Source organism: Populus euphratica, unplaced genomic scaffold, assembly GCF_000495115.2.
Source record: "Populus euphratica unplaced genomic scaffold, PopEup_1.0 scaffold268.1, whole genome shotgun sequence".
NCBI classification, from domain to species: domain Eukaryota; kingdom Viridiplantae; phylum Streptophyta; class Magnoliopsida; order Malpighiales; family Salicaceae; genus Populus; species Populus euphratica.
Genome location: NW_011500025.1, coordinates 4,106 through 23,960, shown reverse-complemented (window position 1 = coordinate 23,960; position 19,855 = coordinate 4,106). Strand labels below are relative to the sequence as shown.

General features: G+C 37.3%; 3 protein-coding genes across 3 annotated transcripts; 2 read left to right on the top strand and 1 right to left on the bottom strand.

Moving 5' to 3' along the window:
- Positions 1–1,401: 1,401 nt before the first annotated feature.
- On the bottom strand, positions 1,402–5,305 carry LOC105142093 (uncharacterized). Its single transcript, XM_011049551.1, has 2 exons — positions 4,043–5,305; positions 1,402–2,334 (listed from the first exon to the last, which is right to left on the bottom strand). The coding sequence occupies exons 1-2, from the start codon at positions 4,577–4,579 to the stop codon at positions 1,693–1,695; spliced, it is 1,179 nt and encodes a 392-aa protein (XP_011047853.1). The 5' UTR covers positions 4,580–5,305; the 3' UTR covers positions 1,402–1,692.
- A 2,168-nt stretch (positions 5,306–7,473) lies between these two features.
- LOC105142092 (chloride channel protein CLC-c-like) lies at positions 7,474–13,329 on the top strand. Its single transcript, XM_011049550.1, has 7 exons — positions 7,474–7,893; positions 8,972–9,172; positions 9,635–9,812; positions 10,766–11,028; positions 11,137–11,406; positions 11,790–12,918; positions 13,031–13,329. The coding sequence occupies exons 1-7, from the start codon at positions 7,718–7,720 to the stop codon at positions 13,118–13,120; spliced, it is 2,307 nt and encodes a 768-aa protein (XP_011047852.1). The 5' UTR covers positions 7,474–7,717; the 3' UTR covers positions 13,121–13,329.
- A 703-nt stretch (positions 13,330–14,032) lies between these two features.
- LOC105142091 (dynamin-2B-like) lies at positions 14,033–16,883 on the top strand. The gene is made up of 8 exons (XM_011049549.1): positions 14,033–14,388; positions 14,615–14,665; positions 14,749–14,869; positions 14,990–15,082; positions 15,316–15,377; positions 15,801–15,918; positions 16,029–16,371; positions 16,658–16,883. The coding sequence occupies exons 1-8, from the start codon at positions 14,233–14,235 to the stop codon at positions 16,866–16,868; spliced, it is 1,155 nt and encodes a 384-aa protein (XP_011047851.1). The 5' UTR covers positions 14,033–14,232; the 3' UTR covers positions 16,869–16,883.
- The last annotated feature ends 2,972 nt before the right edge of the window (positions 16,884–19,855 follow it).

The window sequence follows — 19,855 nt, the reverse complement described above, 5'->3', positions numbered from 1 at the left end:
AAGGTCTTATCTGCAGACTTTGACAGTGAACCGTTCCCACTTCCCAGGGTTGATCAAGGGTGCCCAGTGCTGCCGTGGCCTGACCCAGGTAAAGTGCGCGCCACTGATCAGATCATAATAACAAATAAATTGTGATTTGAAAAGGTAGCAAGAACTTCTATAGTCAAATGGCATATAGAGTAAATGGACATCCCATCCAACGGGTGAGGTTGAAATATATATATATATGGACGGGTGATGTCGAGTTCAAAACCTGAACGTGACCAATTTTAACATTCAAAATGAATTTATTAAGATTTTAATTTTCTGATCATTACAAAATAGAATAACAATTATTTTTTAAAAATATTTTTTACTCAAAAATAAATTAAAATAAAATATTTTATTTAAAAAAAGTTATTTTTAATATTAACACATCAAGATAATTAAAAAAAACTTAAAGAAAAAAATATTTTTTTAATAAAATACCGTTTGCAAGACATTTCCAAACCGCTCCGATGTAAATAAAAACTGATGCTATAAACAGCAGATCATATGCGCCGCAGCTAATAACCTGTCGCTCTTTTAAAAGACAATTGGAGGCGTACACTCATTCAAAATAGACGCAGAAGAAGAAGCTAGGCCCCTTGCGCGCAACCCTAGCCTGCTGCGGCTAGCACGGTCTCACGTAAAGCGGGTTTGAATTATAATTTTGATTGTTTTTTTTATGTATTTTTTATTTAGAAATATATTAAAATAATATTTTTTATTTTTATTTAGGATTATTAATTTAAAATAAAAATATAAAAAAATTCATTTTTTTAAAATACTTTAAAATTAAAAACAAACAAGATTAATGCACATAGAAAGACAAATCTACACTATGATACAAGGAATAACAGCTCCAATTCTTAAAAATATATCTAAATTAATCAGTTTTTAAATTTATTTCTTAAAAATCACTATTTAACTTTTAAAAACTACTAAAAACTTACTTATTTAAAGGCCCATAAACAAATCTACACACTATGATAGAAGGGACAAAAAAACTCTATCTACACTATAATACAAGGAAATAAAACTCTATCAACACTATAATACAAGGAAATAAAGCTTCAGCTATGAAAAATATATCTAAATTTATTAGTTTTTAAGTTTATTTCTTAAAAATCACTTGTTTAAGTTTACAAATTTTAAAATCACTAAAAACTTATTTAATTATTAATTTAAGAACCTATAAAATTAATTAAAATATATCCAAACTGGCCTACATACTTATATTAATTTTAAATTTAAAAAAAAAAAAAAAAAAACACAAAAAACAGAGCATCGAAGAGGTGCTGCCCAGTCTACCACCATCAGAGGGTCTATGTATCCTACTCATCCATGGGTGACAAAAACAAGCTCATCTGAGCAGAAGAGTTCGATATTGAATCGTGCCTTTCGCTTCATTGTTCGAATAAACGCAGATAAAAAAAATCCTTTCTGTATGGTTGCTTTTCTTCGAAAAGCTGCCTCATATTCTAAGAAAACGAAAAAGTGTGGAACAAATAGTCATTGCCTCGATGGCCAAAAACCTCATTGCCCTAAGAAAACTAACTGTACAATGGCCCCACACCAAAACTTTTCGGAGAGCTGTAGCAGCAGCTCCATCAATGAGTAAGAGCACTACAGAGATGATATCTCACCTCTACCAAGAAACGAAAGGGAAAATTAAAATTCCATTACTGTCGAGGTTAGGCTAAGCAAAGGAACCAATGCACTTGGAGCGAACTTCCGAGCAAAGAGGTAGCAAACAGATGTCATTTCTGAATTATAGGAACATTGTGTGCCATTATTCCGAATGGACTGTATAAAGTCTTCGGTAATATTACCACCACCGTATGTTGCTGGGTGCGGTCCCCCGATGGACCAATCAACCCAGGTCACACTCCGGTTTGAATTAAGTGACCCGTGGAACATGTTCAGGTAAGTTGGAATGTAATGCTCGTCAGGATAGCAAACAGGCCTGCAGTACTTCTTGAAGATAGTGTAGTACTTGGTGTCTGAAACTATATAAACAGCCAGGTCACGTTGGATCTCAAACCACTGTGACCCCTTCCTCCATTGGTACAGATGAATATCCGGAAGCATTTTCCGGCTGTAGCGGCCGCGTCCATAGCGGGTGGGTTCATCATATGACTCGACAAAGCTGTACTCTGAACGAATGAGATACTTGTAGACAGTAGGGAAATTGTAGATTGGGATGCAGCTCTCAGACAGAAGAACAAAACGTTCATTTGAGAAATCCAGTAGGGCATTGGCTAGAAGGCGCTTCTCAGCATCAACCAGTGATACTGATCCCCATTCAACATCCTGGAGAGGAGAAAAAAATAATAAATTCATATGCAAATACAAGACATCACTTCTATTTGCAATTACACAAAGCAAATAATGCAATTACAAGCCCAAGAAAATCTGCTAGTTAGGCCATAACAAACAATTCGTTTCTAGTAACCAGAGAAGTTCATCAACAAATAAAAAACACCAACAGAATGCATCTTATTATGCCAATCACAGTGATTGTAGAGCATAACTGCAGAATGCATCCAATATCAACTTTTCCTGTCAATGCAAAGTGGCAAGATAGTTAATCGCATGCATTTTGTATGCTGGTGAGTATCTGTAATGGACATCCACGTGTAAGTTAATCGCAGGCATTTAGATGATTGCGGAGAGCTTCTCCATGCAAGATCCATAGAGTGATTTGACAAGGAAGAAAATGATTTGTTATTGCAGTGCACGATCTCAGAAGCAGTCCATTCAACCTTCAAATTGATGTTTCATGCGATCCCGGTATTTATTATGCTGCTACATTCTTAAGCTACAACAATTAGATGGGAATGAATGAAATGGACCAACTGAAAAGGTGATCATATGGTTGTTTTACACTGCCTCAAGAGAACCACAAATGCCCAAAACATTATAAAAGATAATCTTGTCAGAAATTGTCAAAAGATTCACCGAGCTTCTATCTATATTATACCAAGGAAAGCAAGACAAAGCTTGCAGAAATTATTTCCAGAAGTAATACTCCATCAAAACCACACCACAATAGTGGAGAATTATAACACTAGAACATGGAGAAGAGAACTAAGGGAAAAGGATGTGTATCCATACAGACTGTGCGCATGTGTACAGAAACAAATTGTGGAAAATTCATCAACAAACTTTCTCCAGAAAAGATATTTACATGCAAATTCATTAACATTTAGAATATTTATGCAACTTTTACATAGGGCTTAAGGACTTCCTCATGCGGGAGGACTTTTAAGCGAAAGATCTGTTCCCTTAATTATTTTTATTCCTATTTAGTTTTAGAAAATATTTTCCTGTTTTTATTTTTTTTTTTCAATTCAGTTTAGGAAAACAAATTCTGAGATTGGTAATTTTACTTTTCCTATTCAATTTAGGAATCTCTATAAAAACTCTATAATTATTGATTGAAATTCTTTTCCTTTTTAAGATGGACCAAAAACTAGTATAAAGGGTTGTTTATCTTAGAATTCTTAGGAGAGAAAATATTTAGTAATAAAGTTTTAAATTAGGGTTTTGTGTAGTGACCCGATTCGTAGAATTCTATGTTGCATCATTTCCCTTGACAAAAAATGCACTTGTAATTGTTGTCTGTATTGAGGTTTAACTTGCCTTTCATAAATTAAAAAATATTAATTTTATTAATATTTTTGGATCGTTTTCATATTTGATGTGAAAAATAAATTTTCAAAAATAAAAAAAACATTATTTTCATGTATTTCTTAAAAAAAACCACTTTGAAAAATAATATCTCCTATGCTCACAAGCTCCCCCTAATTTCCTACCCCAACACACAAAGCTGAATAGGCCACTAATCTGATCACCGATAAGCACGCACAACTCATAACCTAATCTAGCCCTTTCCAACTCAATATCAAAAGATACTACATCTAGAGCATCCATATCATGGAAATTTCAACTATATTGCTAATAGATATCAGAATAAACAGATATAATAAACTAAAACCATGTGGATTTGGATACATACCTTGCTTGGAATCATTCTTCCATAGAATGGGGAATCACTGGAAACGTTGAGCACATAATCATGAGGAGTATGGACATAGATGGAGAAATACTGGCCATGACCCCTAAAGAACCTCTCCCACAAAGGCAGCAGTGGCAAAGGTCCTCTAGTCAAAAACATGAAAGCAACTTTAGGTACTCTATCAAAGGGATACCCTTTCTTTTGTGGCAACAGAGAAGCCCTCCAAAAGACCTGATCGTCAGTCATGCTATGAATCACGTTGTCTGGATGAACAAACCTCTCCATATTCAAAAAATCAACCTTCTCACAAGGCTTCACAACTGTACAATTATTATCCGATAGCTTTGCTGAAGCAATGTTGTTAGTGAGAAACAACTGTGCTTGCGAAGTAAAGTAATGGTTGATGTGAGAACTAGTAGCTAAGCCTAGAATCACACCAGCAACAAAAATTACCAACAACGACAATATCTGAACCAGTTTCAGCAAACCCATGAGCTTTTCAGGTCCTTCTTCTTTATCCCCTCTGTTCCTTGCCATCTGTTTCCCTCTCTCTCTCACTTTTCATTCAATAAGTCAATACCCCAATCACTGATTCCCAATAATCTCTCAATTCTTTTCCTCAATCAAAGCTCAACTCTTTCACCGCAAAACTTGAACCCACAGAAATAAATCCTAACCATCAACACGCAACCCAGAGAAAACACAACTTTCAGTGATGATGAAAGAAAATAAGGAAAACCCACCAAGTAAAACACTGATTAAACCCCGAAAATCAAAGAAATCAAGAGTTTTGAAACCTGGGTTCTAAAATTATCCCACAAAAAGAAAAGAAAAAGTAGATCTTTGAATCAAACCCAAATGGGAAACTCAAGGAATTCATAAAGAAAAGCAAAAGGGCCTAAATCACTAGAAAAAGAACATCGATTCAACACTTGGCATCAAGTCACCATACTCCACAAAGAGAGAAAGAGAGAAACTTTAAAGATGAGTGTTATGATAGAAAGCAGTGTGGCTGATGATGGAGATTGAAAAAAGAAAGGTGGTTTAAGGAGGGAGATAGGGATGCGGAGAATCAGAATCCGAGTCTTTGTTGTAATTGTATAGGTGGAGACCAGGGGAGGAGAGAGAGGAAGCAAGAATAGGTGTACAGGGAAGGAAGGAAGCAGTTGGCGTTTAGCCACCAAGTTGTTATTACGGTTAGTAAGAGTTGGAAACGGTCTACTGCTTGTGCTGGTGCGAACCCATTGCCCTCGCCTCTTATTTTTCAAGCCTTCAAAAAAGCAAGTACTCCATTATAGAACCTAATAAGGTCGTGGGTTCCACTCTCGTTGTTTTTCGAACCATAATTACCATTTATTGATTAATGTCCGAAAGACAGATAAAAAAAAAACAAATACAAACATAAAATAAATTGATTTTTAAATAGTTTTAGAATAAATTTATATATTTTTAAAACAAGAAATACAATAAAAACATGTTCCTTGTGTCCTCCCTTTATATTTTATATTCCTAGAGTTAATTTATTGAGAAGAAATTTCTTCTAAAGCCTATGAAAAAATTTGTAGCTCAAAAAACAAAATAGCATACTTCTCATCTTCTCTATTTTTTTTTTATTTTTTTTAATATTTTAAAAATCTCTTGGAGTTCTTGAACATCAATTTTTCATTTTCTCCTCTTTTATCTTTGATAATGCTAGATCTACTATTTAGTGTTGCTACTAGATCTACATTTCTATAGTATTTTATTCAATATATCCCGTATTTTTATTTTTATTTAAGGTTGTTCTTAGAATTCTTTTTCTGTAAATTATTACTATCACGTGAAAGAATAACATTTTAGAATACAACAAATATACTTGCAAATGAATCATAAAAGAAATTTATAGAAACATGTGTAGTCGTCAAATATCTTCTTTTCTTTTTTCTTTTTTATATTCAAACAATCATTTAATATTTAACATATTTATAAAATCCATGATTTAGTGTTTATCACACTTATCACTTACGTGTGTTTCTTACAAAAGAATCCAATAAATTATTAAAATTAAATATTTAACATAGTCAATCAATCAATACAAATATATAGTTTTAAAATCCCATTCCACAGATACCAATTACACAAATACATGTGTAAGAATGCACTAACGTGTGTCCTAAGAGATTGAGGAGTGGATTTCTTGTTTATTAATGGCAGATTTCAAGGGATTGGTGGGGACATCAACCTTTTCTCTCCACATAAATATACGTTCGTTCATGAATTTTCCTTTTCCACCTTCCTCATGAACCATCATTAGTGTTGAAGAGGGATATTAATCTTCTCTTTCCAAGTGAAAACATCTCTTTGACTTCCTTCTTCTCAAATTTTCCATCCCAAGCAAAACCTCACCATCTTTTTCCTCAAAAGAAAAAAAAATAAAAAAATATAATCAGTCTGAACCGGACCTAGCTAAAATCCCATTATCAACCTGTTAAATCTTTTCTTTTTCTCTTTTGAAAAGAAAAGGGCTTGATTTTCTCTTGCCGGGCATTACCCTTGATTGAGTTCTAAAGCTATGGTAGCACAGAGGCCCTCGTAGAATAATTAATGCTTTTCAAAATATTAAGGGCAGACGACTGGGGGTAAAACAAAATGGGAAGAAGTGCAGTTGCGTCATGGAAAGGAGACAAATGAACGAGAAAGAAAAGAAAAAACAAAGTTGCAGACCGCGCTTTGGTGAGTTCACTCGAGAGATTTGGTGGGCACATGAACTCCTACTCATCTTGGATATATTTGACAATCCCAATGTACTTATATAAAATCCCAATTGATACGACACCATAAAATTCATGGCCAGTTTGTTTCCTTCATGGACTTTAGAACTTGCACAAGAGTAATGTATCCCTCTTCTCTTCTCTTCTCTGACGGAGTTATACAGCACAATTTTATAAAATTTATCCAACGTCTACACTACGAAAACGTTTATAATATGAAAGTTTAATTTCGAATCAATTTAAAATAAAATAATATAAAATATAATTTTAAATTAATAAATTATTGAATTGAATTTAATAACATTAGCAATTCAACAATGAATAGTTAAAGAAACACCTTATATGTACTTCACTTCCAGACAAGCTGGTTTGAAAATTTTATTTGTTAATGGAAGAAAATCTACAAACAGGGTTCTTTGCGTTGCAACGTGGCTCATGATTGATTTATTAGATTGTATATACTTTGATCGTGTATCTTGTATTTCGTTAAATGATATAATACATTATATTTAATGATTTTTAATTCGTTATCAAGAAAAACGTTGGTTTAATTGGTTAAGCAAGGGGTAGATACATGCTAGAAAGAAAAAAAAAATCTTTTGAATTAAATTTATATATCTTTAAAATAATTTTGAAGGAAAAAAATAATTGATAGATTATTTATTTATTTATAGGCGTAAACTGAGGAAATCAGATCACAAAGCCGATCTGTCTTCCCGTATAACGTAAGACTGACAACTCAAACTTCGCTTTTAGCTGTTCAGGAAAGAGAAAAAGTGGTCCTGTTGCTCTTGATTTGAACTTCAAAATCCAGCTTAAAAGGAAACAGATTTGTCTCTGCTTGCCCCCCGTATGGTATATACTTGACGTGCAAATACCAAGACCGAGAAAGTTTGAGAGAGATAGAGAAAAGGGGGAGAAGAAAATGGAGGAGGATCATAATAGTAGAGAAGGGAATGGATTTGAGATAGAAGATGATGAGAAGGAACACAGCGTGTCAATGTTGAGAGAGCCATTTCTTGTTAGGAATATAAAGAATAATACTTCACAGATTGCCATTGTTGGTGCCAACACCTGCCCAATTGAAAGCCTTGATTACGAGTAAGTCCCAATCTTCTTCTTCTTCTTTTTTCTTAAATATTTTTGTTTCTGTTAAATGTGAGGGTTAATTGGTTTATTAGAAGAATGACTGATGGGATGGCTTCTCTATTTTCTTTTTGAAATGTTCCCATCATATCAATTCTTCTTTTCTTCTTTTGGATAGCTAAAAACGGAGGGAAAATGACAAAAAGAAGGGACATTTGTATTGTATGTTCTTGTTCGTCTCTTTTTTTTAGTGTGTGTGTGTGTGTGCAAAGACAGTTTAGGATAACTAGGAAACTAAATTGTGAATCTTTTGTTGTTTGATTTTGGCTTAGAATAAACAAGGTCGCTCTCGAGCGAGCCATGATGCTGATGTGGTAGCTTGGTAACCATTTGTAGTTTTCAAGAACTAAATTGGCTGTTTAATGCATTAATCAAACGTTGTAATTTTAAGAAATCACCATTTTGTGTTCGAGTTTATGCGAGGTTTTAACTGTTCAATCCGCCTTCGCTTCAGTCTTTTGGCACCGTTTTGCAACGCGGTGCATCGCAGCAAAAGCATAATTTCTTATGCTTTTGCTGGCGAAATGCAGGTGTAACGGCCGTGCGTTGCCCCTTATTAGAAGTTGAACAAGAAGCTATTTTCAATGAGAAGCATTTCTAGGATTTACAGAGTGGAAGCTGTTATTGTTAGGAAAGTAAAGGTGGACTAACTGCTATAAATGATAGAGGCTGACGAAGCTTGATCCTATGTTTATCACCAGTCATTTAGTTTGTCGAGGCTGTACTTGGTCTTACAGAATCGGACTGTTAAATTTATGTGGGGAAACAGGCCTCTTTCCTAGACTTGCTTTCCCAGCTTTCTGTTCACCCATGGCTTTCAGTTGGTGACTGTAATTAGCCTTTCGGTAGCCATAGGATGTTCACTGGTGCCTTAGCACCTCTCCTTACCAAGAATAGAAATTCTGAAATTCTTAAAATGAGGTTATTGAAGGGGAGAATAGATTGTTGAAAGTTCTAGGCAATGCTTCATTTGATGTTAGAAGTAATCTTCTGTTCCTACCGCATTCTGACCCACTGAAATGTACTTTGGCAGGATTACTGATAATGAACTTTTCAAACAAGACTGGAGGTCTCGAAAGAAGGTTGAGATATATCAGTATGTTGTCCTCAAGTGGACACTTGCTCTCCTCATTGGGTTAGGTACAGGGCTTGTCGGCTTTTTCAATAACCTTGCTGTTGAAAACATAGCTGGTTTCAAACTTCTGTTGACAAACAATCTCATGCTTGAGAACAAGTAAGCCTAATCATCACTGCAAGTGTTTTTCTTCATGATAAAGTGCTATTATTTTCTGTTAATTCTCTTGAGATATTATACCATATTCATATTTTATACTTCTACGAACAACTTTTTGTTGCTCTCTGAGGTCCATCAGGCATTGAGCTATGTATGGGGGTGGTCCTCCCCAGCCCCCCCTCCACACCCAATCCTCAATTAGATCTCAACGTATGACCCCATGTCAGAACCAAGATCTAGTATTGGGGGTCTCCTTGACGACGCATAATTCTCTAGATATAACAGAACAACTTTATATTTTTGCCTTATTTTTTTGTTGTTCTGCAAATCAAGTTTTTGTTGGATTTTTGACTTGTACTCGTGATATAATTGGCTATGTTTTTATCATGAAACAGCTTAGATGCTTATGTTAGTTTTCTTTTAATAAACAAAATGATATAAATGATTCTTTTTTCAGTGCAGGTACTATCAGGCATTTGCAACTTATGCTGGTTGCAACGTGGTTTTGGCTATTGCTGCTGCAGCCCTCTGTGCTTACGTTGCTCCTGCAGCAGCAGGCTCTGGTATACCAGAGGTTAAAGCATACCTCAATGGTGTAGATGCTCCTTCTATTTTGGCTCCTGCTACCCTCTTTGTAAAGGTGAATCACAAACTATCTGCAACTCTCTCCCCGTGAACTTTATAGGTTCTATCGGTTCCCATACAATTACTGGAATTCAGTGATTGTCTGAATGCTTTAAATCAAGTTGTTTCCCATAATTATTCAATGCATACAAAGACATAAAGGCCAGATCCAACTCCCATGTTTCCATAAAATTGTAGATTAAATCTGGAAACCCTGTTCTAGTTGTTACTAGATATGCATCAAAATTAGACAAATCATTGTAATATTTCATCGTCTAGCCTCCAAACATTAATCTGTAACTAGCATTTTCGAACGAGTTCAAAGCTATTCATTCACCTATTTCATATGGGAAGCATGCCAATCTCTTGCACTGTCTAAATGCCAGCATAAAGGACCGCTTGAGTTCTGTTACATGCAACAACATTGTTGTTTGAGGCATAAAAAAAACTATGCAGTTAACAGAGAATGCCATCGATTTTCCTGCATGCAAATGAATATTTTGGTGGCCAAGCCACTACATGCTCCTCAAAACCCAACCCAAGTCGAATTGCCTTCCTCATGGGTTTTGCTTACATGTTTGATGAGACTGGATGTGAATACACTACCTTGTCAAAATACATCAGGTGAAACAACAAATCCCAAACCGTGTGCATTAGTTCTTCCCATTGAACTTTTCATCAGAACACAAGCAAAATCTAAACAAAGAGAAGAGTTCTGTTAGTGTCTCTTAATGTGAGAGGATTTTGCTGCAGATTTTTTATGCTGAGTATTTCTTTTATTCATGAAGTATTCTACTTTCTTTTGTCTCTGTGGAAATGCTGGCTATAATTTTCCTGCCTTTTGTTGGTGACTGTCTTCCTTATAACTGTTTCTAATTCATGATGAGCTAATGAGTGGGGAGATCTATTTACAAGAGGTTCAGGAAATTTGATGTACTGAAGTTTTTATATTTAATTTGAACCTCTCAGATTTTCGGGTCCATATTTGGAGTTGCTGCTGGATTTGTTGTTGGTAAAGAAGGACCCATGGTACATACTGGTGCTTGCATAGCCTCCTTACTTGGACAGGGTGGTTCTCGCAAGTATCATTTGACATGGAAATGGTTGAGATACTTCAAAAATGATCGAGACCGGCGAGATTTGGTTACATGTGGTTCTGCTGCTGGTGTAGCAGCTGCCTTCCGTGCTCCTGTTGGCGGGGTGTTATTTGCCCTTGAAGAAGCTGCTTCCTGGTAACTCCTTGTTCTGTTACCATCCTCTCCTCCCCGTTTCTACAAAAGTGTTCTTTTCTTCCTTCTTCTACAACTGGGTGAAATATATCATTTTCCCATATTGTTCAGGTGGAGAAGTGCCCTTCTTTGGAGGACCTTCTTTACGACAGCTGTAGTAGCAGTTGTATTGAGAGGTCTCATAGATTTTTGCCGATCTGGAAAATGTGGGCTATTTGGAGAAGGAGGTCTGATCATGTTTGATGTAAATTCTGGAAAAGCCTTTTACAGCACCCCAGATCTACTAGCAGTTGTGTTCCTCGGGGTGATAGGAGGTGTTTTTGGAAGCCTTTACAACTATTGTGTCGACAAGGTTCTTCGCACGTACAGCCTCATCAATGAGTATGCCCTGAAAAGTCTCTTTGTATCAATAAGTATTTTACTGTTAATGTTCATCGGCATTTTTCTCATGAATAGTCATGCTTTATATTTATCATCATACTGAGCAATTAAAACATAACTTTGGAAAAGAGAGTGTGTGTGTGTGTACATTTTCAGAAGGGACTGACCCAGCAATTTTCCATTGTAGAACATTTTCCCTCAGCCACTGACTGTTTGACTTCATCTTTCCAACTTTTTTAACGCATTTGAATATTGCTTATTGGTACAGGATAGTTTTCTGTCGTGCAGATTTGTTAATTTAGTTTCCCAGTTGTTTGAAATGCTGGAATTAGTGAATGACCGGCAATATTTTTGTTGATGCTGATGATTTGAACAAATTACAGGAGGGGTCCTTCGTTTAAGATCCTGCTTGTTATTGTCATTTCTCTATTGACCTCTTGCTGCTCCTATGGTCTCCCATGGCTTTCAAAGTGCATTCCCTGTCCCCCTCACCTGGCCGAGAAATGCCCAACTGAAGGTCGCTCTGGCAACTTCAAGAATTTCCAGTGTCCACCAAACCACTACAACGACCTCGCTTCCCTCGTTTTCAACACCAATGATGATGCCATCCGCAACCTATTCACTTCTGGTAGTGAAAAGGAATTTCACCTCTCCACCCTTATGGTTTTCTTCTTTGCTATTTATTGCCTTGGCATTGTTACTTATGGCATTGCTGTTCCCGCTGGGCTCTTCATCCCCGTCATTCTTGCTGGGGCCTCTTATGGGCGTCTTATTGGAACAATGCTTGGCCCTCTGTCTAATCTTGATGCGGGTCTCTGTGCCCTCCTTGGAGCTGCCTCCTTCCTTGGTGGCACCATGAGAATGACAGTTTCTCTCTGTGTCATACTTCTTGAACTTACTAATGATCTGCTTATGCTTCCGCTAATGATGCTAGTGCTCCTCATTTCAAAAACAGTGGCTGATAGTTTCAACGAGGGTATTTATGATCAAATGGTGAAAATGAAAGGATTTCCGTACATGGAAGCCCATGCAGAACCATACATGAGACATCTTGTTGCAAGTGATGTTGTTTCTGGTCCATTAGTTTCATTCTCTGGGATTGAAAAAGTAGGGAACCTGTTGCATGCTTTGAAAGTAACAGGGCATAATGGATTCCCTGTGATTGATGAGCCGCCTTATTCAGATGCTCCAGAATTGTGTGGACTTGTCTTGAGGTCTCATCTGCTTGTGTTGCTAAGAGGAAAGAAGTTTACAAAGCAGAGAGTAAAGACGGGATCAGGAATCATGAAGAGTTTCAAGGCACATGACTTTGCAAAGGCTGGATCAGGCAAGGGGGTGAAGATGGAGGATTTGGAGATCACAGAGGAGGAGATGGAGATGTACGTTGATCTCCATCCCATTACTAACACATCTCCATACACCGTGGTTGAAACAATGTCTCTAGCTAAAGCTGCTGTTCTCTTTCGCGAACTTGGCCTGAGACACTTGTGTGTGGTGCCGAAGACACCAGGGGTATGACTCTCCCAATGTTATTCGTGTGTTAATAATATGCATGTGAACACTTAGCTTTAGAATCCATGTGAAAACTCATGCAGAGATTTCCTCAAATTTCTCTATTTTGCAGAGGCCTCCTATTGTCGGAATCCTGACTCGGCATGACTTCACACCAGATCATATACTGGGGCTTTACCCATATATTAAAACTCACAAGTAGGTGAGCAAGCTATGTAATCCTTGCTGCCCCTAAGGACTCGTTCTTATGGAGCTGTTAGCTCCCCCTTGCCATTGTCAAACAAGGGAAGAAACAAAGTAGGTTACAAAGGATTCATCGGGGCTCAGATTTTACTATAATGTAACTATGAAAGCAGTAAAATGAAAACTGTTTCTCCCGGAATAAGATTTTATGCGATATTTTGAAGCCCAGAAAGGCCTAATTTGTGTTAAAGCTGGTTAAGTTCATCACTCCACAGTAAGATCAGCAATGTACAGAGAACCCTAAGGGTTGCTGAACTCTAATATTAGCAGGCCAAAGAAAACTGATAGCGATCTGCAGAAACGAAAGATAGAGGGGATGATTAATGCTGTTAAGTCACGTGGACTGGCTGATCTTTGAAGGGATATAGCCCCCCTGGGTTTTGAATAACATTACATTTTAGTCCATGAACTCTTAAAAGTTTTAATTTTATTCCTAATATTGAACAAATTTATTTAATCAGGTGCCTGCAAATAAATTGTATATTGGTCTTTGATTTTTAAGAATAAAATTTATGTGCATTCTCAAGGTAATATCTCTTTTTTCAACGTGTAAGCTATACATGCGTGTGGTTAACAATATATATATTTTAAAAAAAATCTAAATAGCATTGTTTTAATATTAAAAAAATTCCAACGGAGTCGGTTAAAGTTTTTAACTGGGTAACTATTTTTTTATCCAACCTGAATTGACTGACACAAGCTTCATTCCCACCCCGGATCGGTCTAGATTTTACAATTGTGCCCCTAATAACAATCACTTTTAGTCCCTAAAAATGAAAACAGAAACTTAGAGGACCATTCTGCAAGAAAATAAAAATCCCGTCCAGCGACACATGCATTTTGTTGGGTTGGCTTGTTTATAAGAGAAAAAAAAAAAAAAAAAAAAAAAAGAGGCAACAAATTTGTAATAATTAAAAGAGAGCTGCATCCCCAATTTTTTGAATCAAATCTCCTCTCTACCCACCCAGATCCAATCTCAGGGTTCCTTTCCTCTCCTCTCCTTCCTTCTGAGATCTGCAAATCTTCGCATACATAGAGGTCTGTATACTAACATCGTCATTTTAATCAGTTATGGAGGCGATCGAAGAATTGACTCGGCTTTCGGAATCCATGAGGCAAGCATCTGCTTTGCTTGCCGACGAAGACGTTGATGAAACCACTTCGTCGTCCTCTCCTTCTTCCAGCCGCTCTTCTACTTTCCTCAATGTCGTCGCTCTCGGCAATGTGGTAAGTTCCTCTCTCTCAAGTAATAAATGCATGCTAGATCGTTGGATCTGTTTATAGGTTTCTTTGCAATTAAGGCTGTGTTTGGATTCAAATATAGAAACTGTTGAAAAATGCCAGATAAGGTTGTCTTCTCTTTTTCCGTCTGGATTAAAACAAAAGGAAAGAAAGAAAGGAGATGAATGCTTGAATATCCGAACTTTTTGACGAGCTTTCTCGTTTTGAACAGGGTGCGGGTAAATCTGCTGTTTTGAATAGTTTAATCGGACATCCTGTTTTGGTAAGCTTGTATTTCACTTGCACTGTTGTTGATTTGATGCTATTTTTCCCGCTGACGACAGTTTTTTCTTATGATTTTGGCAGCCCACCGGTGAAAATGGAGCCACTCGGGCTCCGATTAGCATAGATTTAAGTAGGGATAGTTCCGTAAGCAGTAAATCAATTATTTTACAGATTGACAGCAAAAATCAACAGGTTTCTGCGAGTAAGTTCTCTTACTAAATTTTCAATTGCATTTTGTTTGCCAATGTGGCATCTGTTTATCGTGAATTTTCAATTTAATATCTCTGATTCTTGTTGGTTTCTCTAATTTGGTACGTCATAGGTGCTCTTCGGCATTCTCTACAGGAAAGGCTTAGCAAGGTTTCCTCCGGCAGGAGTCGTGATGAAATATATCTGAAACTTCGTACCAGTACAGGTTTGTTCCTCACTTAAAGACTGTCTGTAAAGACTATGTGGAAAGTAATAGTAAATTGGTGCAATGCAGATCATTTATGGCATTTCCCTATGATTATCAAGTTACATGGACAGTGTCAAATTAATGAGGTCTTAGTGCAGATTATTCATGCAAAGACACCAAGACAACATTCACCAATTCATGTACTTTCCCTGCATCAGTTTTAATTAATTTCTTTCCTCTGATATGTTCAGCTCCTCCATTGAAATTGATTGACTTGCCTGGGGTGGACCAAAGAATCGTAGATGACTCGATGGTGAGTGGTGTTATTTCATTTTTGGTTTTCAAGTTTTTGCAGATGGTACATGTGCGATTCTTTTGTTTTTTGCTAGAGGCCTAGAGCCTAACTGGAAAATACTATTCTCTGAGAAAATCAGCAAGCTGATTGTTTCTGTGTATCAGGTGCTGTACTTCAAAGGTCATTCAATGTTTTGGTGCTCTTCCTGCTGTATATGATTCAGATTTTCTCTTTTGTGACTGGGCTCTTTCTATAACTAATATTGTTATTGTTTATGTGGGTGGCTACCCTTGATGCTCTGTTTTTGTATGGGTTGTACCTCTTGGTGCTTATTAAATAAAAATTGCTGTAGTTTGGAAAGTCTTTTTTTATTTTTCCCCCCGTTTCTAAGTCAGTGTAATTGGAAGCTCTTTTAATGGCATTATTTTTTTGCTCTGCCAGATCAGTGAATATGTTCAGCACAATGATGCTATTCTGCTAGTTGTAATACCTGCTATTCAGGCTCCAGAAATTTCTTCCTCTAGAGCCCTCAGAATTGCAAAGGAATATGATGCAGAGAGTGAGTCAATGTTAACTTGCATCCTATCTTTTTGTCAAAAAGATCTATAATTTTGAAACTTTGAAAACTTTTTATTTGAGCTTTTAAGTATGATTTGTGTTGCATTATAGGTACCAGAACAGTTGGCATTATTAGTAAAATTGATCAAGCAGCTACAGATTCAAAAGCTATTGCTGCTGTTCAAGCTCTTCTTTTGAATCAGGGACCACCAAAAACATCTGACATTCCATGGGTTGCATTGATCGGTCAATCTGTTTCCATAGCTTCAGTGCAATCTGGAAGTGCTTCATCTGAGAGCTCTTTGGAAACTGCATGGCGAGCTGAAAGTGAAAGTCTAAAATCTATATTGACTGGAGCCCCTCAAAGCAAGCTTGGGAGAGTTGCTCTGGTGGATGTCCTTGCTGGTCAGATTCGTAGTCGCATGAGACTCAGGGTTCCCAGTCTCCTTTCTGGGTATTGCTCCTTTTCTCCTCCTTGTCCTCCTGCTGCTGCTTGATCTTTGTTTCTGTTAACTTATCTGTCTTTATTTTTTTCCAAAACTGTTGTAAATATCATCTGCTGTCTTGATATTGCTTCCTTCTCTCTGGCATTTTCCCTCTTTAAGACTAGAATTAGAAAATTATTATCAACTGTCACTCCGTCAAACAATTGCTAGATTAGGTCTGGGATTCTCCTGTATTATGATGCTTTGTGTCCATTAAACCTTTAATGCTGTTTATATGCTTTGATAAAACTTTAGGCTTCAGGGGAAATCTCAAATAGTTCAAGATGAAATGGTGAGGCTTGGCGAGCAAATGGTTAGTAGCTCTGAAGGTACAAGAGCTTTAGCTTTGGAGCTCTGCCGTGAGTTTGAAGACAAATTTCTCCTGCATCTTATTGGTGGTGAAGTGAGTAGTTTCTTTTTGAAGCATCTTATGCATCATTTTTATTATAACTGGAAGAGAGACTAGTGACAGCACACTACAGATGTTTCCCATGTCAGGATGGTTATAGCTTATATGAAAAGAAAAAATGGCCTCTGAACTTCTGTTATATTAATATGGTTTGCTTTCATCTTTCACCATGTAGACTTGCTTTTTCTCTTGTAGATACTATTTGAAACTTTTACGCAACTATTTAACATTATGGATCTATATTATGTGCCAGAAAATTAGAAAATCTTAAAATGTCAGACATTCCTCAAAGCTAAAAGGAAATGCCTTAAATTCACAGGATTAGTTGTTAACATGGTGCTTGCAGCCTGATGAATGTCACTGAACCTCCAGGGCTCATGTTCAAAGAATTTGAACTTGTGTGGAAATTGAATGTGAATAGGGACTTTCAAGAAATGAAAGTTTATAAATTTAGTTTAGGATATGCGTGCTTGAGTTATGATGTCCTTATGTGACGTAGCGGAAGCTTCTGTAGAAATAGGACGCCGCCTATTTCTGGGTAAAATTGTTCGAATCCTCGAACCAAAAATTTATACTCGAATCCACGAGTTTAGAAATTAAAGTTTTCCAAGAGAAAGTTCTTTGTTGAAATAAAAGTACCTTACAATGAAAAGAGGCAGCCTTTATATAGGCTGCAAGTCCTAATTCGACTAGGAATATAATTGTTTAGGAAAGAAATAACTAGAATAAAGAAAAAAAATACTACAGCTAGAAAAGTAAATAAATCCTGATATTACGACATTAATTAGGACTCCTAAATAAGGAGGCAATCTGCTGGAAGAATACTCCAATGGCAACTGTAGTTCCTGATTTCTCTGCATTTATATTATATCCTGCAATTTGCTCTTCCTCCTACGATCTGCTCTTCCTCTCCTCCTGTAGACTGTTCTACATCAGTCTCTCCTGCATGAAAAGAACTCGACCCCGAGTGAGTTAAGTGAGAAGATGCCATATCAGGAGGATGATATTCATACAAATCTGCTACGTTGAAAGTAGGGGAAATGGCCATATCTGCAGGAAGGTTTACAACATATGCGTTGTCATTAATTTTCTGAAGGATCTGGAAAGGTCCATACTTCTTGTCTTTCAGCTTGTTGTATGCTCCTACAGGCAATCGTCTTTTCCGCAAATAAACCATCACAAGGTCACCTTCTTGAAAGGTTTGGACCCTCCGCTTTTTATCTGCTGCAGTTTTGTATTTGGCATTAGCAGCTTCTAAGTTGTGCCGCACTTCTTCTTGAATGGACTTTATACGGTCTGCCATATTTTCTGCTGAAATGCTTAAACCCGGTAGTTTTGGTAGAGGCACTAAGTCCAACGCATGGCGTGGTGGACAACAATAAACAATCTGAAATGGTGTCTTCCCAGTGGACCGGTTGAGCATACTGTTATAAGCAAACTCAGCTTGTGCCAAAGTAACATCCCACTGTTTTGGTTTTGTTCCAGAAAGGCAGCGAATCAGATTCCCAAGAGTGCGGTTTACTACCTCCGTCTGGCCATCAGACTGAGGATGGCTGGTGCTGCTAAAATTCAAAGATGTGTCAAATCGTCGCCATAACGTTCGCCAAAAATGACTCAAGAATTTGGTGTCTCTGTCGGATGTGATGGACTTGGGAACCCCATGCAGACGCACCACCTCCTTGAAAAATAAGTTTGCTACGTGTACTGCATCTGCAGTTTTCTTACAAGCAATAAAATGAGCCATTTTAGAATACCTGTCAACCACAACGAAAACTGAATCAAATCCGCGTTGGGTTCGCGGTAGGCCTAGGATAAAATCCATGGAAAGATCCTCCCAAGGTGCTGCTGGGATAGGCAAGGGCATATATAATTCGGTATTTTGGGACTGTCCCTTAGCAGCCTGATATATGGGGCACCCTTGAACATAGTTGCCAATGTCTCTTTTTAACTGGGGCCAATAATACCTTTCCTCAGCAAGGGCTATTGTTTTGTCACGCCTTAAGTGTCCACTCAATCCTCCACTGTGTAAGTCATGAATTATTTGAGCTCGTAGTGAGCTCCTGGGTATGCATAATTGGTTACCACGGAATAAGTAGCCTTCCTGGATATACAGGTTCTCCACAGGAAACCCGGTTTGGCACTTTGTCCAACTATCTTGAAAATCTTCATCCCCAGCGTACAGCTCTTTTAGGCAATCAAACCCAATGATTTCAGTTTGTAGAGTGACCAGTAGCAATGTTCTTCGGCTTAGAGCATCAGCTGCTCGGTTTAGTCGCCCCGCTTTATGTTGCAGTGTAAATGTGAAGCGTTGAATAAATGAAATCCAGCGAGCATGCATTCTATTGACACTATTCTGGCTATTGATAAATCTTAGTGCTTGATGGTCGCTGAATAAAACAAAGTCTCGGGGTACTAGGTAGTGCTCCCAGACTTTTAAAGCACGAAAGACGGCATATAATTCTAGCTCATAGGTAGACCACTTCTGGCGAGCTTCACTGAGTTTTTCACTATAAAATGCAACTGGCCTGCTTTCTTGAGACAACACAGCACCAATACCCACGATAGATGCATCGCACTCTACTTGAAATAATTTGTCAAAATTTGGTAGCGTCAGGACTGGGGCCGATGATAGTTTTTCTTTGATTAGTTTGAAGCTCTGCTCTGCTGCTTCTCCCCAATAGAATTTCCCTTTTTTCATGCACTCAGTAATGGGCGCAACTATTCGACTAAAATCTCTAACAAAGCGTCTGTAAAACATTGCTAGTCCATGAAAACTACGAACCTCACTCACTGTTCGCGGAGTCGGCCAATCTCGAATGGCACAAATCTTTTCTTCATCTACCTTAATTCCATTAGCACTTATTACGAACCCTAAGAATAGCAAGCTACTGGTCATAAAGCTGCATTTTTTTAAATTAACGTACAACTTATTTTGCTGCAGAATTTGAAGTACTTCCTTCAAATGCGCAACATGGTCAGCTTAAGTTTGACTATAGATTAATATATCATCAAAGTATACCACCACAAATTTTCCCGTGATAGGT

Bases quoted from the DNA above. Each gene is read 5' to 3' on its own strand.
- LOC105142093 (XM_011049551.1), bottom strand. From the start codon at position 4,579: ATGGCAAGGAACAGAGGGGATAAAGAAGAAGGACCTGAAAAGCTCATG. The intron at 2,335-4,042 runs GTATGTATCCAA...TCTCCTCTCCAG, and splicing joins GAAGAATGATTCCAAGCAAG to GATGTTGAATGGGGATCAGT.
- LOC105142092 (XM_011049550.1), top strand. From the start codon at position 7,718: ATGGAGGAGGATCATAATAGTAGAGAAGGGAATGGATTTGAGATAGAA. The intron at 7,894-8,971 runs GTAAGTCCCAAT...GTACTTTGGCAG, and splicing joins ATTGAAAGCCTTGATTACGA to GATTACTGATAATGAACTTT. The intron at 11,407-11,789 runs GTATGCCCTGAA...AACAAATTACAG, and splicing joins ACGTACAGCCTCATCAATGA to GAGGGGTCCTTCGTTTAAGA.
- LOC105142091 (XM_011049549.1), top strand. From the start codon at position 14,233: ATGGAGGCGATCGAAGAATTGACTCGGCTTTCGGAATCCATGAGGCAA. The intron at 14,870-14,989 runs GTAAGTTCTCTT...GGTACGTCATAG, and splicing joins AAATCAACAGGTTTCTGCGA to GTGCTCTTCGGCATTCTCTA. The intron at 15,083-15,315 runs GTTTGTTCCTCA...TGATATGTTCAG, and splicing joins GAAACTTCGTACCAGTACAG to CTCCTCCATTGAAATTGATT.